We start from the raw sequence: 19,156 nt of genomic DNA on the forward strand, positions 1-19,156 counted from the left end.
AAGCACTTTACCCACTAAAGCCATCTCCCTAGCCCTAAAGTGTGTGTGTGCGTGTGTGTGTGTACGTGCGTGTGTGTGTGAGTGTGTGTGTGTGTGTGTGTATGAATTCAGGCACACAAGCTATGGCAGGAGTATGAAGACCAGAGGACAACATGAGGTGTTAGTCTTTGCCTTCAACCTTGTTTGATAGTCTTTTTGTTGCTTGGCACTGCATATGCTGGCCCACCTGAACCTTCCGGGGTTCTCCTGTTTCTACCTCCCTTCTCTTCATAGGTGCACTGATATTACATGTGTGTAGTGCAGTGTCCAGCTTTATATGGGTTCTGAGGATTCCAACTCAGGCCTCATACTTGAACAGCAAGTGCTTTGCCTGCTGAGCTATCTCCCCAGCCCATCTCACATTTTAAAACAAAGCCAATGGGGACAGACGCAGATTTATGGTTTTGTGATCATTGTACGTGTGTGTGTGTGTGTGTATGTGTACATGCTTGTATCCTCCTTTTGCTTTTTCCTTGTTGGCATTTATAACTCACGTTTATGCCCACTGAAGGAGGAGGAGGAGGAGGAAGAGGAGGAGGACATGGAGAAGGCTTTTTCTGAGTTATCTGCTATCTGGAAACCTTCATTCCACTCTTGAGCTTGACCAGGTTTTGACTAGTTGTAGAAATTTAGGTTTGATATCACCTAATAATGAATTTATAACCATTTCTCCCTAGTCCTTCTGGATTTGGTTACTGCGGAGTTTAATGTCATCCTCTGAAAAGGTCAGCTCTCCTGGGATGCTCTCCCATTTGCTGCACTGGCCACTCTGTGTTCTTTGCTGATGTAATCATTCCTCCCCTCTCCTCCCCTCCCCTTCTTCCAGAGTTTTCTGGAATTCCTTACTAGTTAGATCCTGCTGAAAGGATGCCCCATCTGAAGTTGCCCCTTACTCTGTCATCTTGCTGTACTTTCCAGAAAAATCCCCTTTTATTTTCCAATTTTCTGCTGATTTTGCTAACTGTGGCTGGCACATTTTAAATTTCAAGTGTCCCTTTTTGTCCTCTACTGTCCTTTCTCTGGCTCTTTGAGTGTGCTATCCTTGATTTCTCAGTTTCAGTATTTTGCAAGTTTTGGGTTGTTCCTTTTTGTGGCTCTCCACATAATTTTTTTCCCTCCCTGATGAAGGTTTTCCTCAACTGCCTTGGTCAATCCTTGGCTTCTGTATCAGTCCATGTGGGCAAATAGAACAAAACATCACAGAGTGTCTGGCTAACACAAGAATTTACTTTCTCACAGCCAGAAGTACAAGGTCAAGGCGTTGGCTGGGCGCCTTCCACTTCAAGCTTCTCTTCTTGACTCACAAGTGCCCCCCTTCTTGACAAACCCTCACGTGTCCTTCCCGCTGTACATGTTTCTTGGCTATCTTATAAGGTCACCAGTCATACAGGATCAGGCCCCATCCTATGAGTTCATTTAACCTTAATCACCTCCCTAAAGGAGTTTAAAATTAAAAGATTAAAAATGATCTCTTTCACAAAAATGGTCACGTTGTGGTTAATGATCTGACGTAATTTTGAAGAGTTATGGTTCGGTCTATATCAGCATTCCATTCCAATTGCAAGGCAGAACAAGCAATTTTGGACAGTCTGAGTATTGGAGCAGGCATCTGCAGGGGAACCAGCATTTGTGGGGAGCTCAAGAGCAATGGTTCTCAACCTATGAGTCACAACCCCTTTGATGGTTGCATATTAGATATCCTGCATATCAGATATTAACCATTCATGAACTGTAAATTCTAAATTACAGTTATGAAGTGGCAATGAAATAATTTTACAGTTGGGGGTCACCATAACAGGAAGAACTGTGTAAAAGGTTGAGAACCACTGACCTAGAGTCTCCATATTGGTCTTTCCCCTGGGCCCAGCTTCTCCTCCTAGAGCAGTTCCCTCTTCTCCCATTTCAGCCACAACAGCCTTGCTATCGTGCGTGCGTGCGTGTGTTGTGGTAAGGCTTGAAGGCTCTGGGCAGCGCTGATATCACACACCTAGGTGTTTTAAATGTCTCTCAATTCCACTGTGAGCTGCGCCTCTGTAATTCATTTATCCTGCCTGGGCTTTTCAGTGCACTGGGGTGAAGAGAGCCCCCTTCTGATTATACATGTAAGACTTGCCAAGGCCCTGCTCACTCCTATCTCTCAGCAGCTCAACCTGGTTCTGCTTCATGGTCCTCTCATTTCCCACTCAGGCTGTGAAATTCTGCCTCCTTCCAAATTGTGAGCACATGGCCAATAACTTTGTCTTGAAAGTACTGTAAAAATCTTATGTGCCTTGAATGTGGTTCAGTTGGGAGACTGTTTTCCTAGCATACACAAAACTCTGGATTTGGTCTCCAGTACCATATAAAACTTGGCATGGTAACCCATACCTGTAATTTCAGCACTCAGGAGAATCAGAAGCTCAAGGTCATCCTTGGCTACAAAGTGAATTTGAGGTCAACCTGGGCTATGGGAGACCCTGTTTAAAACAAAACAAAACAAAACAAAAATAACAACAACAAAAAAGAAACCCCTCACTCGCATTCATGGCCCCCAGCCTTTTCTAATAAGGATGTTTAGCTTTGTTTTTATTCACAGCTGAGTCAAGAGGAAGATACAGACACTTGCATGGAGACCACTGACATTGAAAGAAAGCTCTTACTAGACAGCCTCATAAATGCTCCACATGCATCACCAGTTCTGTTGATCTGAGTCTCTGCCATGCGTGCTGCAGAGCTATTCAGGAGCTAGAACTAAGAATGCAGCAGGCTCTGAATTTTCCTCCTGGCGGGCTGGAGCTGCTGGACACTGCATATCATCTGCTCACAGGTTCCCCAAGCATCTGCTGCATATCAGCGACCATAAGCAGGCACACTAACCATGTTCTGCAAAATACACGATGTTCTGCTTGCTTCTCCCTCCCTCCCTCCTTCCCTCTCTCCCTCCCTCCCTCCCTCCCTCCCTCCCTCCCTCCCTCCCTCCCCACCGTGTCCCCATGGAGGCACACATGCATGTGAGTACACATGTGTGTTGAGGCCTGAAGCCAATGCTGGGAATCCTTCCTTGTTTCTTTCCTCCGTTATCCTTTGAGACAGGGTCTCTTACTGAACCTGAAGTTCAGCAATTGTCTAGGCTAGCCAGCCAGAGAGTTCCTGGGCTCTGTCCCTCTGCCCTCTTTAGTACTGCTCTGTTTGGCTTTTTATGTGGGCTCTGGAGATTCAAACTTAGGTCCTGATTGCCAGCTTCCCAGCCCCCTCTGCTCGCCTCCTGCTTGTCACTACGGGTTTAAAATTCACTTGCTGACGGCTCTAACTGACTGATTTCACCATTTGAGAGGACAGCCTCCGCTGGGCAGTGGTGGTGCTTGACATTAATCCCAGCACACAGGAGGTACAAGCAGGTGGATCTCTGAGTTCGAGGCCAGCCTGGTCTACAGAGTGAGTTCCAGGACAGACAGGGAAGGAGGGAAGGAAGGAAGGAAGGGAGGGAGGGAGGGAGGGAGGGAGGGAGGGAGGGAGGGAGGGAGGGAGGGAGGGAAGAGAAAGGAAGAAAAAGAAAGGACAGCCTCAGCAGTTCTGCTGAGAAAAGCTTCACTTACATCTGACCACGAGCGCCAATGGAGACATTCAGGGTAGGCGCTTAGAACCCAAACACTGAGTCTATGTGTGGTCCCCTCAACAGTGGGCCACGGCGCTCAAGCCTCAGTTGTCCTCTCCAGCACGTGACATTGCATGCTTTCACACTGCAGCCTGACCGGCGTCTGGTCAGAGTCTTAGAGAACCACCCTATCTCTCCAAGTGGGCAGGGCGGAGTAAGAGACGGATTTTTGTGTTATTCTTCCTCTCCTTGCACTCTCTGCTCAGGGGTAGGGCAAAGACTTTAAATTATGCTGCCTGTTCCATACTGACCCGTCTGGATGGTGATCCTATGTGTGAAGAATTTTTGTGACAGAAAAGAGGTAAACTTCTGTATTCAGAAAGTATTGAAATGATTATTTCTGAAACACTGAAAACAGAACTTCAGCTACATGAACAATTCAAACATCACTGAGTTTGAATTCTTACAATGCTTCTCTTACAATGCTCTCATCTAGGAAAACTGGAATTTAAAAATGTGGACCCCACAATGAAGAGCATCATAGCTCAGTGTGTCTTCTGTGGAACCCTGGCCATCGGGCTCTGGACAACTCTGCTAATCGCCTATTTCCAGGACGATCAAGAGAACGAACAGCTGAAGAAAACCCAGGAACTCATAAGGGCTAATTCACTTCGAAAAAATGTGTACCAGCAAAACCATGTCTCAAAGAAAACTCCCAAACAGAATGCTTCTGATGGTAAGTCTGATGCAGAAGAACCTGGAAAACCAGAATTATACCCAGGAACAAACTGATCTATTTCTGTTAACTACTGTCAACATATCACAGATTCAATATTTGGAAGAGTAAGGGAATGTCCCCTTTAGAGTAATTTAACTTTTGAGCTATAAAATATTTCATATATCCATATATTATACACAGAACTCAATAGGGTATATACACATGCATGCGTTACCTCTTAATTTCTCATTTTTATGTAGTTTGCTATATTGGCTTCAGCTTTTTGTTTTCCACATAAATGAATTTCAAAAAATGCCAAAGAAATGTCACCCCTGGTCCTTCCATCCTCAAAGGCAGCCATTGCCTGAATCCACCAGTGTCGTTCCATGGCCTCCGCATGCTGCTGCTTGGCAGTTCTGGTACTGCGTAGTAACTGCATTAACACATCTGTAGATATTCTATGTCAAGACCCTCTTAGAATTTGCTCTCCCCAACACTCACTGTTAGAAGATTTGGGCTTCATGTCTATGCAGGTATTCATGTCTATACCTGATGTAACGAAATCAGTCCCCAAAGACAAAGAGAACAATAAAGTGATAATTAATGGTTTCCAAGTCAGATCTGTGTCCTGGACTCTGCACTGCCCGGGAGCACTGCTGACAGCGACATGGAAGAGTAAGACATAGGATGGCCCCTCTGCAGCATCCCTACCCCGCTCTCACACTACACCCTCACCCCTGCTTTCTCTCTCCTTCTGTGACACAGTTAGCTCTTTAGCTGTGCCATGGGTCCCTGAGAATCTTTTTCTTCCTAGTTCATCTCTCTGTTGTTTATACCACACTAATTCCATTGGCCTGACCTCAAGTTCACAGGCTCTGCCTTCTGTGTAGTTTAACTACTACTTAGAGTCACCCTGCCTCTTCGAGGACTGTAATCACCATTCCTATAATTTCCTTTTGGTTAGTTCTTGTAATTTCTGTCCCTTAGCTGAGCTGCTCTCCCTTTTCTGTCTGCTTCTGATGTTGCTGTGGTGGCTGCTTTAGCATCCTAGCAAGTCTGGTCCAACTGATTCATCTCAGTGTTGGTGTTTGTTGGTTGTCCCTTTTAAATTCCATTTCGGACTTGGTATGACATCTTCTATTGGATCCTGGACATTAAAAATACTGTGAGACCCTGTAGCATGACTTCAAGCAGGTCTCCTTCAGGGAGCTGTAGTGCATGTATAAGCAAAATTGAATGAGAGTGCCCGTCACTCTCAAAAGCCAGTGAGCAAAGACAGACACTGAACCTTAAAACTTTACTTTATTCAGGCACCGGCAATCTGAAAGAGGATTCAGAACCTAAAGGTCTGTCTTCTATTACATCCCCACCGCACAGATTATGTAGGTGGGCAGGGACAGAGGCTGTTAATCATTTGGAGCTCAGTCTTGTCATTCTGGTAAAGGTGGTTGAACACATTTTTGAAATTATTCTTATGTCTGTTTCTCATTATCACCTCTTTCTTTCTTCCCTCATTCTGTGGATGTCTAGGCTCAAGAAAACAATGGATAGACTTAGTTGCTACTGGTATCTTGTACTCCTCCACATTTGGCCTAGGGCATAATTACCTTAGAACCAACAGGCCAGAAGAAGTGTTTATGGGCTAAGCTAGTAATACATCAGTGCTGATTGCCTCCCTTCTGCAATATTGAGTATAAGTGTGTCATACAGTATAGAAGGTAAGAATGCTTCTACTGGTCCTTTCTGTCCTCTATTAGAAGGAACAGGTAAGTATGTGTGTCTGGCCACCCTCCATTCCAGAAGCCCCTCCCTGCCCCGTCTGCCTATAGCACTATGTGCACACCATCTTGTGATAAACAGGTGATACAAGAATTCAAGTCACTTGGTTTCCCTTTAAACAGAGCACTGACTTTCACAACCTTGTCACTGGGCACGGTGTCAGCTAGTCCTGCCTTTCCTCTCCTCCTTGTGCCCCACTAACACCAGGGTTAAGAGGTTCAACAGTCTATTAGTCCTCACTGCCACCAGGTTCAAAGAGAAACAGTATCAACTATTCTGGTCCCACTGCTGCCCGATGACAGTGGACATCTAGCTCTCCACTGGGTCTCCTGAGAGGCGAAGGGAAGTAGAAAGCTACCTGGCTCTACCCTGCCCCATCTCCTTGTCATGGGGGGCTGGAGATTCAACGTTCCACTGACAATACATCCGGGAGACTCAGCATCACCAGTGTCTACCCGGAGAGGCCCTGAAGCTCCTCCCGCCCTCCTGGGTAGTGTAGGGAGGGTGGTCTGAGCACTGCCACTGCTGACTGCAGGAAGATTAGGCTCTGCTTGGCCCGGCTGACACCACCAGGTGGGGCAAGACGGATATTGTTACTTGCTTTCTTAGGGTGAGGGTGAGGTGAAAGGTCTCAGGGCAAGTTTTGCAAAGGTTTTTTGTTTTGTTTTGTTTTGGTCACTAGGCTACCCCTTTCCCCAGCTCTGTCTTTGGTTAGGGAGAATGAGTTTCTTATCTTGGAGGTTTGCTGATGATGTTTTATCTGTGACTACTTGTGTTTCAACAGAAGGCTTCTATAACCCCTGTGTGGCATTTATGAAGTGTGTGTGTGTGTGTGTGTGTGTGTGTGTGTGTGTGTGAGAGAGAGAGAGAGAGAGAGAGAGAGAGAGAGAGAGAGAGAGAGAGAGAGAGAGAGAGAGACTATGAGACTGGACTGCAAAATAAAAAGGGAAAAGTAGGCAAGTTGAACGCACTGCCCTCTGCCCACTGACTGCAGATGCAGTGTGACCAACTGCTCTTAGGGGCTTGCTGCAGCGCCTTCCCCTCTGTAATGGGACTTCTAGAACTGTGTGTCAGAACAACTGCTCACTCTTAAGATGCTTTTGTCGGGATATTTAACACACAACAGGAAAGTGATTGATGCAGCTTGGATAGGGCTGAGAATTAATGACAACATTTACTAAGACGTCTGCTTTGGTTTATGCAGATGCTCTGGGCTTTCACTGTTAATGTCATCTGTTGACTGCTTCAGAGCAGTTCGGGACAGGGCGCTCTTGCTGCTCGCCTCAGAGTGCCGGCAGGAAGCTTTTACGTTTGTGACGCAAATTTATCTTTTTCTTGCAGATCCGATTGACTTTTCAGCCCCAGAATTTTACAAAGGATTTAAGCAATATGGACTTAATGCTGCTCTCAGTAGAAGCCTGGGCATCAGGAGAGAGGTGCCAGATTCCAGGGATAAAATGTATGTTTCCCCACTAACCAAACTTCAATGTTTAGCATATTAGAAATCTTATAGAATAGGTTCCTGTTCTTATGACTTTAAGTCAGACAAGGTCGAGATTCTGATGTCTAAGGGTCTGGAGACCACTTTCCCCCTTGGCAGAACATGTTCTAGAGGTTTTGAAGAGTTAAGTAAATCTCTTGTAGGTTTTCATTCAGTCACCAGTGAGGGCTTCTGACCCTTTAAAGCCTTAATTCCCAACAGAAGCTGCTTTGGATGTACGCCTACCTTTCCCTTCCTGGTCTGCTTCATTCTCATGTCTTCTGTTATCTGTGTTTATGTTAGTTGTGGTAAAATGAATATAAAATTGCTATGTTAATAATTTTCGAGGGGACAATTCAGCAACATTAAGCATGGGCAGCCGTGAGCAACCACAGCACTGCCTGAACTGAAACCTGCGCTCCCTTTCCCCAGTCCACCCCAGACCTCAAAACAGGAAAAGCATACAGAATTTGTCTTTTGGAGTACTGGCTTATTTCATTTAGCACAATGTTCTTGAGGTTCATCTGTTCAGTATCTTGTTTGTTGATGCCTCTTAAATATTATTTAGGTTCTAATCATTTCCTAGAAAAGATTATCAATTTCCATTAGCTAAAAGAAAAATGTTCAAGCTGAGCAAACATACACTCTCCAGTAATGCCATTCCAGGAAATTGGAAAACGGGCCATATTGCTGAATTGTGTGATATGTGTGCAACACAAGCAAATGAAGCCACAAACACCACTCGTGACTGGCACACTCGACAGATGGAGTGATTGCACGTGATGGCAGAGCGTAACTGAGTCATGATAGAAGAAAACAAACTTGGGCTGGGGATGTAGGCCAATTGGAGTGTTTGGCAGACACAAGGCCCAGGGTTTGCTCCCAGCACCACATAAACCAAGAGTGGTGGTGAATGCCTGTAATCTCAGTGTTGGGGTGGAGGCAGGGGAGTCAGAAGTTCAAGGTTATCCTCAACTACAGTCTCTCTTCTCTCCCACACACACACAAAATAAATTTAAATTTCCTTAAACTATAAGCATGATATTAATTTAACTTGAAGGACAATCTTTAAATCAAGTTAAGATTTAACTATCACAAAAATCAATATTTTAATACCAGTAAATTGTGAATTTCTCCCCATGTTACTATTTCCCCCTAAATCTTATCTAAAATGGTGTAACTGCCTTGGTTCCTTTCTTCTATCATATAATTACTTGATAGGAAAAGCAAAGTCGAAATATGCCTGCTTAAAGAAGAACTGAACAATGGCATGGGGCCATGTCGCCATGGAGAGAAGAAATTAAAACTGACTTTACCCCTAGATAAGAACTAAAGGCAGCTAACAACTACCAAGGGAGTGAGGGGATCAGTCTTCCCAAGAGATAGACACCCAAAGGGTTATCCAACCCCAACTGGTTTTATACGCACACACACACACACACACATTAAAACACTACATTTCCATTATTTGGGACTTCTAGTTCAGCTTGCCTTGGTTTTTAAAACAGATGTATTTATTGTTCTGTGTGGGTGGTTTTGCCTGCATGTGTGTACGCTCATCACTTTTGTGCCCAGTGCTCTCTGGCTCCGGAAGACAACATCAAATTTCCTGGAGCTGAAGTTATAGACAGCTGTAAGGGAATCCTGGGAGTCAAACCGCAGTCCCCTGAAGTCCAGCCAGTGTACTTAACCACTGAGTCATCTTTCTAGCTTTGCCTTCATTTTTGATCTGAATTTTTAACTGAAAAGTAAAATTTATGTATCTATGGTACAGAGCACTTTTGTATACTGTAGAGAGGCTAAATTAGGCAATTAGAATATTCACATGCTGAAAACATGTAAGACCCATTTTCTCAGCACTGTACACACACACACACACACACACACACACACACACACATTACATATATATATAGTGCTATATAATGGGACTCTGGGACTCCCACCCTGGCTCTTCTGTGCGGCCTCCAAGCATTTCCCTCCTCATCCCTGCCCCACCCTTCCCTAACTACCTTGCTCTGCTACATACCAGAGTTGTCAAGTTGCACTAGAAGTTTCAACTAATGGAAATATGTGATTTGTCCAATAATGGCCAAGCATTATCTCCAGCAGCACTCTAATGGACCTGCTTAGTGTTTTAGTGTGTGTATACACACACACACACACACGTATGTATGTATGTATGTGTGTGTATGTGTATATATATGTGTGTGTGTGTCCAGTTGGCATTGGATAACTATTGGTGTGCATATCTCTGGAGACTAATTCTCCCTCCTGTGTTATTTTCATTCCAGCTCTTCTAGACCTATCTTTTTATTTATTTATTTTGATTTTTTGAGACAGGGTTTCTCTGGGTCTATCTTTATTGTGGTACATAACTGAATTTCCTACCTTAAAAACTATATCTATTTAATTTGCGTGCGTATTCATATATACATATGCACATAGTACAGGCTGGTGTGGAGCCCAGGGATCAATGCATATCATCATGTCCCTCTACCAACGAACCATCTCACCTGTCCGGGTTTTTAAGGCTAAATAGCACTCCGCTGTGTGCACACACTTAACTCATTCCTCTTCTGATGGGCGCTTTGGTTGATTTCATATCTTGACTACTAGGAATCGTGCTTCAGTGGTATGAGGCAGATATCTCTTATACACCTGAATGTGTATCTAAGAGCAGAGTTGTTGGATTATGTTGTGCTTCACAATGTTCTCAGTATTTTGATAATGTGAGCTGGAATCTCATCTGTCTCATAATAGTTCTAATTTGCATCTCCCTGATGACTGGTGGCATTGAATAGTTTTATTTTTAATGTTTTCATTTATTTTACATACCAACCCCAGTCTCCCCTTCTCTACTCCTGTTCCCTCCCCCACCTATTGACCACTTGTTTTCTTTTGAAGAAGGTCTGCTAGGCTTTTTTTTTTTTTTTTAAAGACAGTGTCTTGTGTATTCCTGAGATCTAACCCAGGGCTAGATGAGCACTCTACTGTGTTATAGCCTCAACACTGTGAATTGTTGAAGTCTGGCTCTCAATCCCTCATCAGATGTAAAGCGCGAAAACAATCCCACACCAGTTAGGATTTAAAGGGGTATTTATTTTGGGGGGTAAAACTTACAAAACACCAACCCTCAGGAAAGGAGTCTAGTTGCTGGAGCAGGAGCTGGAACCAAGCGCCTGAACCAAGCGCTCTTTTTTCAAGAGAAATAGACCACACCCCAGTGGGCTGGTGTTTCAGCGGCTATTGGCTGAAGGAGCAGAAGGTGTTCCTGCAGCGCCATGGATGCTTGCAAGTAGTTTTGCTGAATCCAGAGGTATCTCTTCACCCTGATGGTAATTTCTTTTGTCATGCAGAAGGTTTTCAGTTTGATGTCGTCACAACATTCTGTTGCTGAGCTCTCGGGTCACATCCATTTGGGTGCAGACGGTGTGCTTGCCATACTCGCTGACCACTTCAGATTTTGCCTGGTTGCCACCTCACACGGTTTCCATTCCTTTGACCGCGTGATGCTAGCTTCCACCCAGCAGCTGAACTTTCTGTACTACCACCCACTGGACTAACAATGTTGGTCAGGATAAACACTCCTTCAAGATGCCTCCAATCCATGTTTATCCTGGCACACACACCAAAATTCCTGTTGGCTCATCTGCCCAGTCCCTACTGCCCTGGAACTGTCTGAAAAATATTGCCCTTTTCACACAATTGCAGTGGGAATGGTGATTTCATTCTTTTGACCTCACTTGTCTGGCCCTCATTAATTACCTCCAAAGTGGCCTCTGTGCCATTATGAGCCAATGGATTGACAGGAAAAAGAAGGCCCTTTTGATTCATCCTTGGATGCTGGTGTGGTTTTACATACCCTTAATCTTAGCACACAGGAAGTCATGGCAGGCAGATCTCTGTAAATTCAAGCCCAGCCTGATCAACATAGCAAGTCTGGTCCAGCCACGGCTATACGGCTAGCTATGCCTAAAAAACAAAACCCCAGAGACAGGCTGATCCACCACATTTCCCACCGTGTAGCATTAAGGAAATGGAAACGAGACAGATTGCAGGTTGCAGGTTGGGCCTTGTGTAGAATAGTTACTACTTTCCGGGCACCGTTTTGAACTAAGTTCACTACCTGCAAACTCACCAAACCGTAACCTTCGAGGTAGGCTAGAGAGACTGTTAGTTTTCACCCCAATCATTATTGCTAGAGTGAAGGAGAGCAGTCCAGATAGCTTCAGCCTTCTGACCCCATCATTTCCTTGAGATTCCAGCTGTCTTCCTATAACTAGGTCTTGCGGGGGTGGGGGTAATTTGGGTCACCCTTCTATTTAGATGGTTAATTCTAAACAGTAAAACACTGGATCTCAACTCCTGTTTTCCACTTGTATGCACACAAAAATAATACGACCTTTGCCAGTACTTGGAGGACACACAGTGCATCAATTCCACTACAATTCTTGGTCATATCAGGTGTCACAGTAAAACCCCCAAAGCAAAGCTAAGCACATGGCACAGTGAATTTACTTTGAAGTTATCTTTCCAAAAATTTAGACCAATATATTTAGAATAGACACCAATTTTTGGATATAACCTGTGTTTAATATTATCTTTAAAATAGACCTAAGATTATAAAAATGGAAAGTAGAGGAAGAGTAATTATAAAGAGGACAATAATTCCAAAGTGTGAGAAGAGTGGAAGAATTTAGACGGGCAGTGGTGGCGCACGCCTTTAATCCCCACTCAGAAGGCAGAAGCAGGCAGATCTTTGTGAGTTCGAGGTCAGACTGGTCTACAGAGCTAGTTCCAGGACATGCTCCAAATCCCGTCTTGAAAAACAAAAAAACAAAACAAAACAAAAAACCAACAACAACAAAAAAGAATGTGATGGGGTCAGCAGGATGGCACCTGCACACCTGAGATTGAGGCCCACATGGTGGAAGAAGAGGACTGGCTCCTGTAAGCTGTATGACCACCTCACATGTCCACCATGGCAGGCACATATACCTCCCACCCATGCACACAACAAAGTAAGTAAAAGTTAAAAAAAAAATAAAGAATTTAAGGACAGACAGGAGAAATGGCTCAGAAATCAAGAGAGCTTAGTACTTTTCCAGAGGACCAGAGTTTGACTCCCAGCCCCCATGTCAGGCAACTCACATCTGCCTCTAACTCCAGCTCTGGGGTCTCTGATGCCCTCTTCCGGTATCCACAACTCTTGTATGTACAGTGTCTGCACACATAGATACAGACATATACACATACATGAAAATAATCTTTAAAAATTTAAGGACATTTTGTTGTTAATTTTTGTATTTTTTTAATGTACTGTTCTAATGCTCACTAAAGAAAGCCAGAGTGAGGACTGGCATTTGAAGAAGGCCCCAGAACACTTGAGGCTTTTGGATGCCTAATTCTCTTCCCATTTTTCTTGCAGATGTCATCAGAAACACTACCCAGCCTATCTACCCACCGCCAGCATCATCATATGTTTTTATAATGAAGAATTTAACACCTTGCTCCGGACAGTGTCTAGTGTGATGGACCTCACCCCACACCGTTTCCTTGAGGAAATAATTTTGGTTGACGACATGAGTGAAATTGGTGAGACAAACCGTGACATCTATCTGTCTGGAAGGTGACAAACAGTGACTATCTATCTGTCTGGAAGGTGACAAACAGTGACTATCTATCTGTCTGGAAGGTGACAAACAGTGACTATCTATCTGTCTGGAAGGTGACAAACAGTGACTATCTATCTGTCTGGAAGGTGACAAACAGTGACTATCTATCTGTCTGGAAGGTGACAAACAGTGACTATCTATCTGTCTGGAAGGTGACAAACAGTGACTATCTATCTGTCTGGAAGGTGACAAACAGTGACTATCTATCTGTCTGGAAGGTGACAAACAGTGACATCTATATGTCTGGAAGGGGGCATTCTTTCCGAGTGATACTTGAGATCTATTTTGTTTTGGGGAAATGGTCACTTAGCCCAGGCTAGGCCCACCTTGAACTCCTGACCCTCTTGTCTTCACCTTCAAAGCGCTGCATTCATGAGCGAGATTCCCCATGCACGGTTTGGCACTTGCATGTTTCACATAGAGGATGTTTCTAGGAGCTGTTGGGGGAGATACTATACCTGATGCACTCACTGCATATGGTGAGAAAGAATGACCCAGGCCCTGGCATGATGTCTATGAAGTTAGCACAGGGGCATTGCCTTGACTTTAGGGATCACTTCAGAAAGAAGTGCCATCTACATGGAAGAGGCACAGATAGGCTGGGATTGCCCAAATGGTTAGGAAGAAAAAAATATTTTAAGTGAAAGAAATGGCACTTTAAAGGCCCAAGATGAGACAAATCAGGGTGAGCATGGGATACTTCAGCATTTTATGAAGTTTATGCATGAGTGCAGAGTTGGAAGGGCTAGGAAAAGGGCGTGAAGCTGGACTTCTTTAAAAGCGACTACTCACGAAGGGCATTTTCGGAATTTAATCATGAGAACATGGGAAGTTATGGCCATGTAGCTCAGTTGGTGGAGTGTTTGCCTGGCACGCAGAAGGCCTTGGATTCAATCCGAGATGCATAATCTGGGTGTGGTGGTGAAAGTAGGAGTAGAGGATCAGATCAAGGTTATCCTTGGCTACAAAGCAAGTTCAAAGCCAATCTGAACTGTATGAGAACATTTTAAACAGCTACCTTGTTCAAAAATATGAATGGATGGATGAATATGAAGAGCAAGTCAGGGCTTAACATAGGGAGATGACCTAATTTAGGAACTTCACAGGAAAGAACTCAAGCCAACTGCAAGTAAGCAATGATACCTCTATGCTTGCTTCTTAAGATAGGATGAAGACATTAGAACAAAAGTCTAGCTACCTCTGCATTGGCTTTGAAATTGGTTGTCTGTTTACAACTGATTATTAACCTTAGGCAAGCCAGGAGTGCCCGAATAATGTCAATATTGGGTAGGTTTCAGACCTGCAAAGTCACCCAACCCACTGGAAGCTAGTCTATGATGAACTTAAAAGGGAAAAGGTATAGTTTTTTTGTTTGTTTTTAAGTTTTTTTGTTTTTGTTTTGTTTTGTTGTTGGGTTTTGGCTTTTCGAGACAGGGTTTCTCTGTAGCTTGGGAATCCTGTCCTAGAACTAGCTCTTGTAGACGAGGCTGGCCTTGAACCCACAGAGATCCACCAGCCTCTGCCTCCCTGAGTGCTGGGATTAAAGGCGTGTGCCACCACAGCCCCTCAGGAAAAAGGTATGTTGAAAAGATAATCCAGGAGGGCCGCCCTGTGGGAGTGACATGAGGTTGCTCTGGGTGTGACCCAAGCTAATGTTACTATGGAAGTTATGTGATTTGGCCAGGAGCCTATCACATGACATTTCCATAGGAGTCATTACCAGCTGAGTCTTGTCGATGAGATGGGTGCTGCTCTCTTCCCCCACACTACCTTATCTGCTCGGTAGAGCTGAGATGTCTACAGCTTGCTGCTCAGGAATTCTCAGTAAAGCTGGGTGCAGGGTGCAGGTGCACCTACTGGCCAGAGGAGTTCTGCTTTCTTACTCAGAAGTTCACAAATCCCACACTGGGCATGCAGCTCCAGGAGTGACCGTGTCTGCCAGCCTTTCAGCGCAGCACCAAGAGTCTAGGGACATGTTGGTCTCTTGTCAGTTGGATAAAGTGGCTTGGGCAACAAACATTGATCTGAGACCAGGGTGCCAACAAGACCAGGTTGGTAACAGCGTTCTTTTGACTTTTTTACATTGATGCTCTTTTGTTCCATCCTCTTTGGTTCAAGTGGGGTCATGATCTAATACTTCCCAAGTCCCTACTCCTAGATGCTATGCATTTGAAGCTGGTGACCAGTCCGTGATCTCTATTGACCTTCTTACATATACATCTTGCATTTTAGTCCCCTTCAAAAGAGACCAAGAGGGTCCCTAGTGGTGGTCAAGACCCAAGTATGCTGCCAGACCAAGCATCTCTACCATTCCTTGACATTAGCCTTGGATTCATGTAGAGCCTCAAACACAGGATGCAGAGTGTTGTGTTCCTATGGAACTCAGGATCAAAATATTCCTACTTTTTTTTTTTTTTTGGTTTTTTCGAGACAGGGTTTCTCTGTAGCTTTGGTGCCTGTCCTGGAGCTAGCTCTTGTAGACCAGACTGGCCTCGAACTCACAAAGATCCGCCCGCCTCTGCCTCCCGAGTGCTGGGATTAAAGGCGTGCGCCACCACCGCCCGGCTAAAATATTCCTACTTTAATTCAGAGCAACTTTACCATGAATTAAATAACAAATTTTGAACTGAAACCTGTCTTTCCTTAACATACCCACAAGACAGAGCCAATGGACTTTCTTAGCTTGAAGGAATGGATGTAGGTGGCTCTTGAACTTGCTTGGTTTGATAATTCACCTTCAAGTCACACAAAATTAGAAGGAAAATTAAACACAGTACAATTTATGTAGTTAGTAGTAAAATCAGGTTATACCAAAAGTCTTATAACCTACACGTTTTTCTACTAAATTTTAATAATGATGTAGTAATTTTTATTTATTTATTTTGGTTTTTTTGAGACACAGTTTCTCTGTGTAGATTTAGAGTCTATCCTGGAACTTGCTCTGTAGACCAGGCTAGCCTCAAACTCATGGAAATTCGCCTGCCTCTGTGTCCCAGTGCTGGGATTAAGGTGTGCACCACCACCGCCCAGCTTAGTAAATTTTAATAATGATGTAGTGAAGCAGAGATATATCACTAGAAGCACAAAAACTATACAGTTTGATTATGAACCATTTTTCGTGTGGATTGGACGCTAAACAGGGCCACATTAAAATCTGTGCAATGGTAGGTTTTTATAAATTAGTCATGCCAGGTCATGGTGGCGCACACCTTCAATCCCAGCACTTGGGAGGCAGAGGCAGGCCGATCTCTGTGAGTTCCAGGCCAGCCTGATCTATAGAGCAAGTTCCAGGACAGGCTCCAAAGCTACGGAGAAACCTTGTCTTGAAAAATAAAAAAAAAGAAAGAAAGAAAAAAAGAAAGAAAGAAGATGGGAGGGAAGGAAGGAAGGAAGGAAGGAAGGAAGGAAGGAAGGAGGAAGAAAGGAAGGAAGGAAGGAAGGAAGGAAGGAAGGAAGAAGGAAGGAAGGAATTGGTCATAATGACAATGTTTGGATTTCTATAGTTGCAGTTTATAAATTGTCAAGTGTCAAATATTTTTTCCAGGTGATTTGAAAGAAAAATTGGACTATCAGCTTGAACTTTTTCGCGGAAAGATTAAAGTAGTAAGAAACCAAAAGAGAGAGGGTCTCATTAGATCAAAGATGATCGGCGCCTCCCGTGCTTCAGGTATGAACATTCTTCCAGGCCTTGAGCCAGAGTGTTAATGACTTTTCTTGTGCTGTCACCAAGTAGGAAAGGCCCATGTGACTCACAGTCTGAGGGTACCTCGCCTGTCTTTGCAAGAAAGACACGGTAGACTTCAGCTGATCCCAGGACCTGAAATCATAAAAAGCAAAGCATAGGATAATGGGAATGGCTGCTTAAGAAGGGCAAACTCCTGTGCCTCTGCCCCGTTTCAGGTGTGAACTAGAGTCCAGACGGCACACACTGAGGTTTCCAGGTTCTTGTGTCTTGAAACAAAGAATTAGAGGCAAAAATTAGGCATCATTTCTCAGGCACCATCACGATTGTTTGTTTGAGGCAGGCTCTCTCACTGACCTGGAATTCATAAAGCAGCCTGGCTGAGTGGCTAGCCTACCATGGGGTGTACACCTGCTTCCCACCCCGAAGTGCTAGGATTGTAAGGAAAGGTCACCAGTCCCAGATAGCTTCACTTTTTTTCTTAATGTAATAGTGATTGAACTTAGACTCTCAGGTTTGTAAGGCAAGCACTTTAATAACTGAGCCACCCGTCCAGTCTCCTGAAAAGATCTTTGAAAAGAAAAGCTCTTCTCAGATGTACATGCTCCACTAGAGTTTTCTCTAAGCCATCCTCTAACCTCCTAAGAACACTTACAGCACACGGGGTCCCACCTTTTTGGGCACAATAAAAGACGTATTTCTCATTTCCCTCAATGCACATAGTAAACAGTCAATGAATACTCATTGCATCCAGCATGCATTTAGACTGAATATATTTCCTCCAGGGGACATGCTGGCTAGTTTTATGTCAGCTTGACAAAAGCATGAGTATTCAGAGAGGAAGGAGCCTCACTTGAGAAAAGACCTCTGTAAGGGCTTTAGGCAAGTCCTTAGAGCATTTTCTTAGTTAGTGGTTGATGTGGGAGAGCTCAGCTCATTGTGAATGGCACGACCTCTGAGTTGGTGGTCATGGGTTCTGTAAGAGAGCAGGCTGAGCAAGCCATGAGGAGCAAACCAGTAAGCAGCACTTCTGCATCCAGGTCCCTGTCCTGCTTGAGTTCCTTTCCTGACTTCCTTCAATGACGTACTATGATATGGAAGTGGAAACCAAATAAACCCTTTCCTTCCCAAGTTGCTTTTAGTCATGGTATTTCATCAAAGCAACAGTAAACCTAACTAAGTCGAGAACCAATGTTAGTCTGCTTTCGCCTTCACAGGAGACATCCTGGTGTTCTTGGATAGCCACTGTGAGGTGAATACAGTCTGGCTGGAGCCCTTGCTGCATGCCATTGCTAAGGACCACAAAATGGTGGTGTGCCCTGTGATTGATGCCATCAATGCCATGACACTGGATTATACAGCGGCACCTATTGTAAGGGGAGCTTTTGACTGGAACCTGATTTTTAGATGGGACAACGTTTACTCATATGAGCTGGACGGCCCAGAAGGACCAAGCAAACCCATCCGGTGAGATTCTTCTTGTTTGGGGGACTGAAGTGAAAATCAATGCTTTGTTTTGACACTCTTTTCTTCATTCCTTTCTTTCTTTCTCTTTCATCTTCCTCTTCTCTCTCTTCTCTCATCTTTCTTTCTCCCTCCCTTTCTTTCCTTCCTTTTTCCCCCTCCCTCCCTCCTTCTAACCCACCCCCTTCCTTCCTTCTTTCCTTCCTTCCTTCCTTCCTTCCTTCCTTCCTTCCTTCCTTCCTTCCTTCCTTCCTTCCTTCTTCCTTGCTTTGCTTTGCTTTCTTTCTGGATCTATATGTAGCCCTGACTGTCTTGCTGTCTTGGAACTCTCTAGATCAGGTTGGCCTCAGATTCAGAGATCTGCTTGCCTCTGAGCCCTGAGTAATGAGATTAAAGGCATGTACCACTATGCCCAGCTTGCCACGTGTTTCTTAAAGTATTACGTTTGTTTCAGCTGACACTGTACTTAATGCCACACCACATTCAGGAAGATACCATGGCTTGTGAATGTTGCCCTGATTTCCAGCGCCTGCTCTGTGTGTGTGTGTGTGTGTGTGCATGAACTGTGGTCATAAGTCTATGTGCATGTGGAGGTCAATCTCGGGTGTTGTTCCTCAGAGCTGTCTACCTTGGTTTTTGAGACAGTCTCTTACTGACCTGGAACTCACCAAGTATGCTAAGGATTGTTGACCAACAGGCCCTTGGGATCTGCTGTTTCCATACCCTTAACACTAAGATTCCA

General features: G+C 44.3%; 1 protein-coding gene across 3 annotated transcripts in view; it reads left to right on the plus strand.

Annotated features, from left to right (window-relative positions):
- The window catches only part of Galntl5 (polypeptide N-acetylgalactosaminyltransferase like 5), a 40,258-nt gene that overhangs the window by 1,915 nt on the left and 19,187 nt on the right, over positions 1 to 19,156 (plus strand). For all 3 annotated transcript variants that reach the window (XM_048440220.3, XM_048440221.3, XM_085691128.2), the window contains exons 2-6: positions 4,110 to 4,349; positions 7,452 to 7,569; positions 13,022 to 13,188; positions 16,813 to 16,935; positions 18,168 to 18,417. In XM_048440220.3, coding sequence (XP_048296177.3) covers positions 4,142 to 4,349; positions 7,452 to 7,569; positions 13,022 to 13,188; positions 16,813 to 16,935; positions 18,168 to 18,417 — 866 coding nt within the window. In that variant the 5' untranslated portion in view covers positions 4,110 to 4,141. The remainder of the gene's footprint in view (positions 1 to 4,109; positions 4,350 to 7,451; positions 7,570 to 13,021; positions 13,189 to 16,812; positions 16,936 to 18,167; positions 18,418 to 19,156) is intronic.

The sequence above is a fragment of the Myodes glareolus genome, chromosome 6, assembly GCF_982192425.1.
Source record: "Myodes glareolus chromosome 6, mMyoGla1.1, whole genome shotgun sequence".
NCBI classification, from domain to species: Eukaryota; Metazoa; Chordata; class Mammalia; order Rodentia; family Cricetidae; genus Myodes; species Myodes glareolus.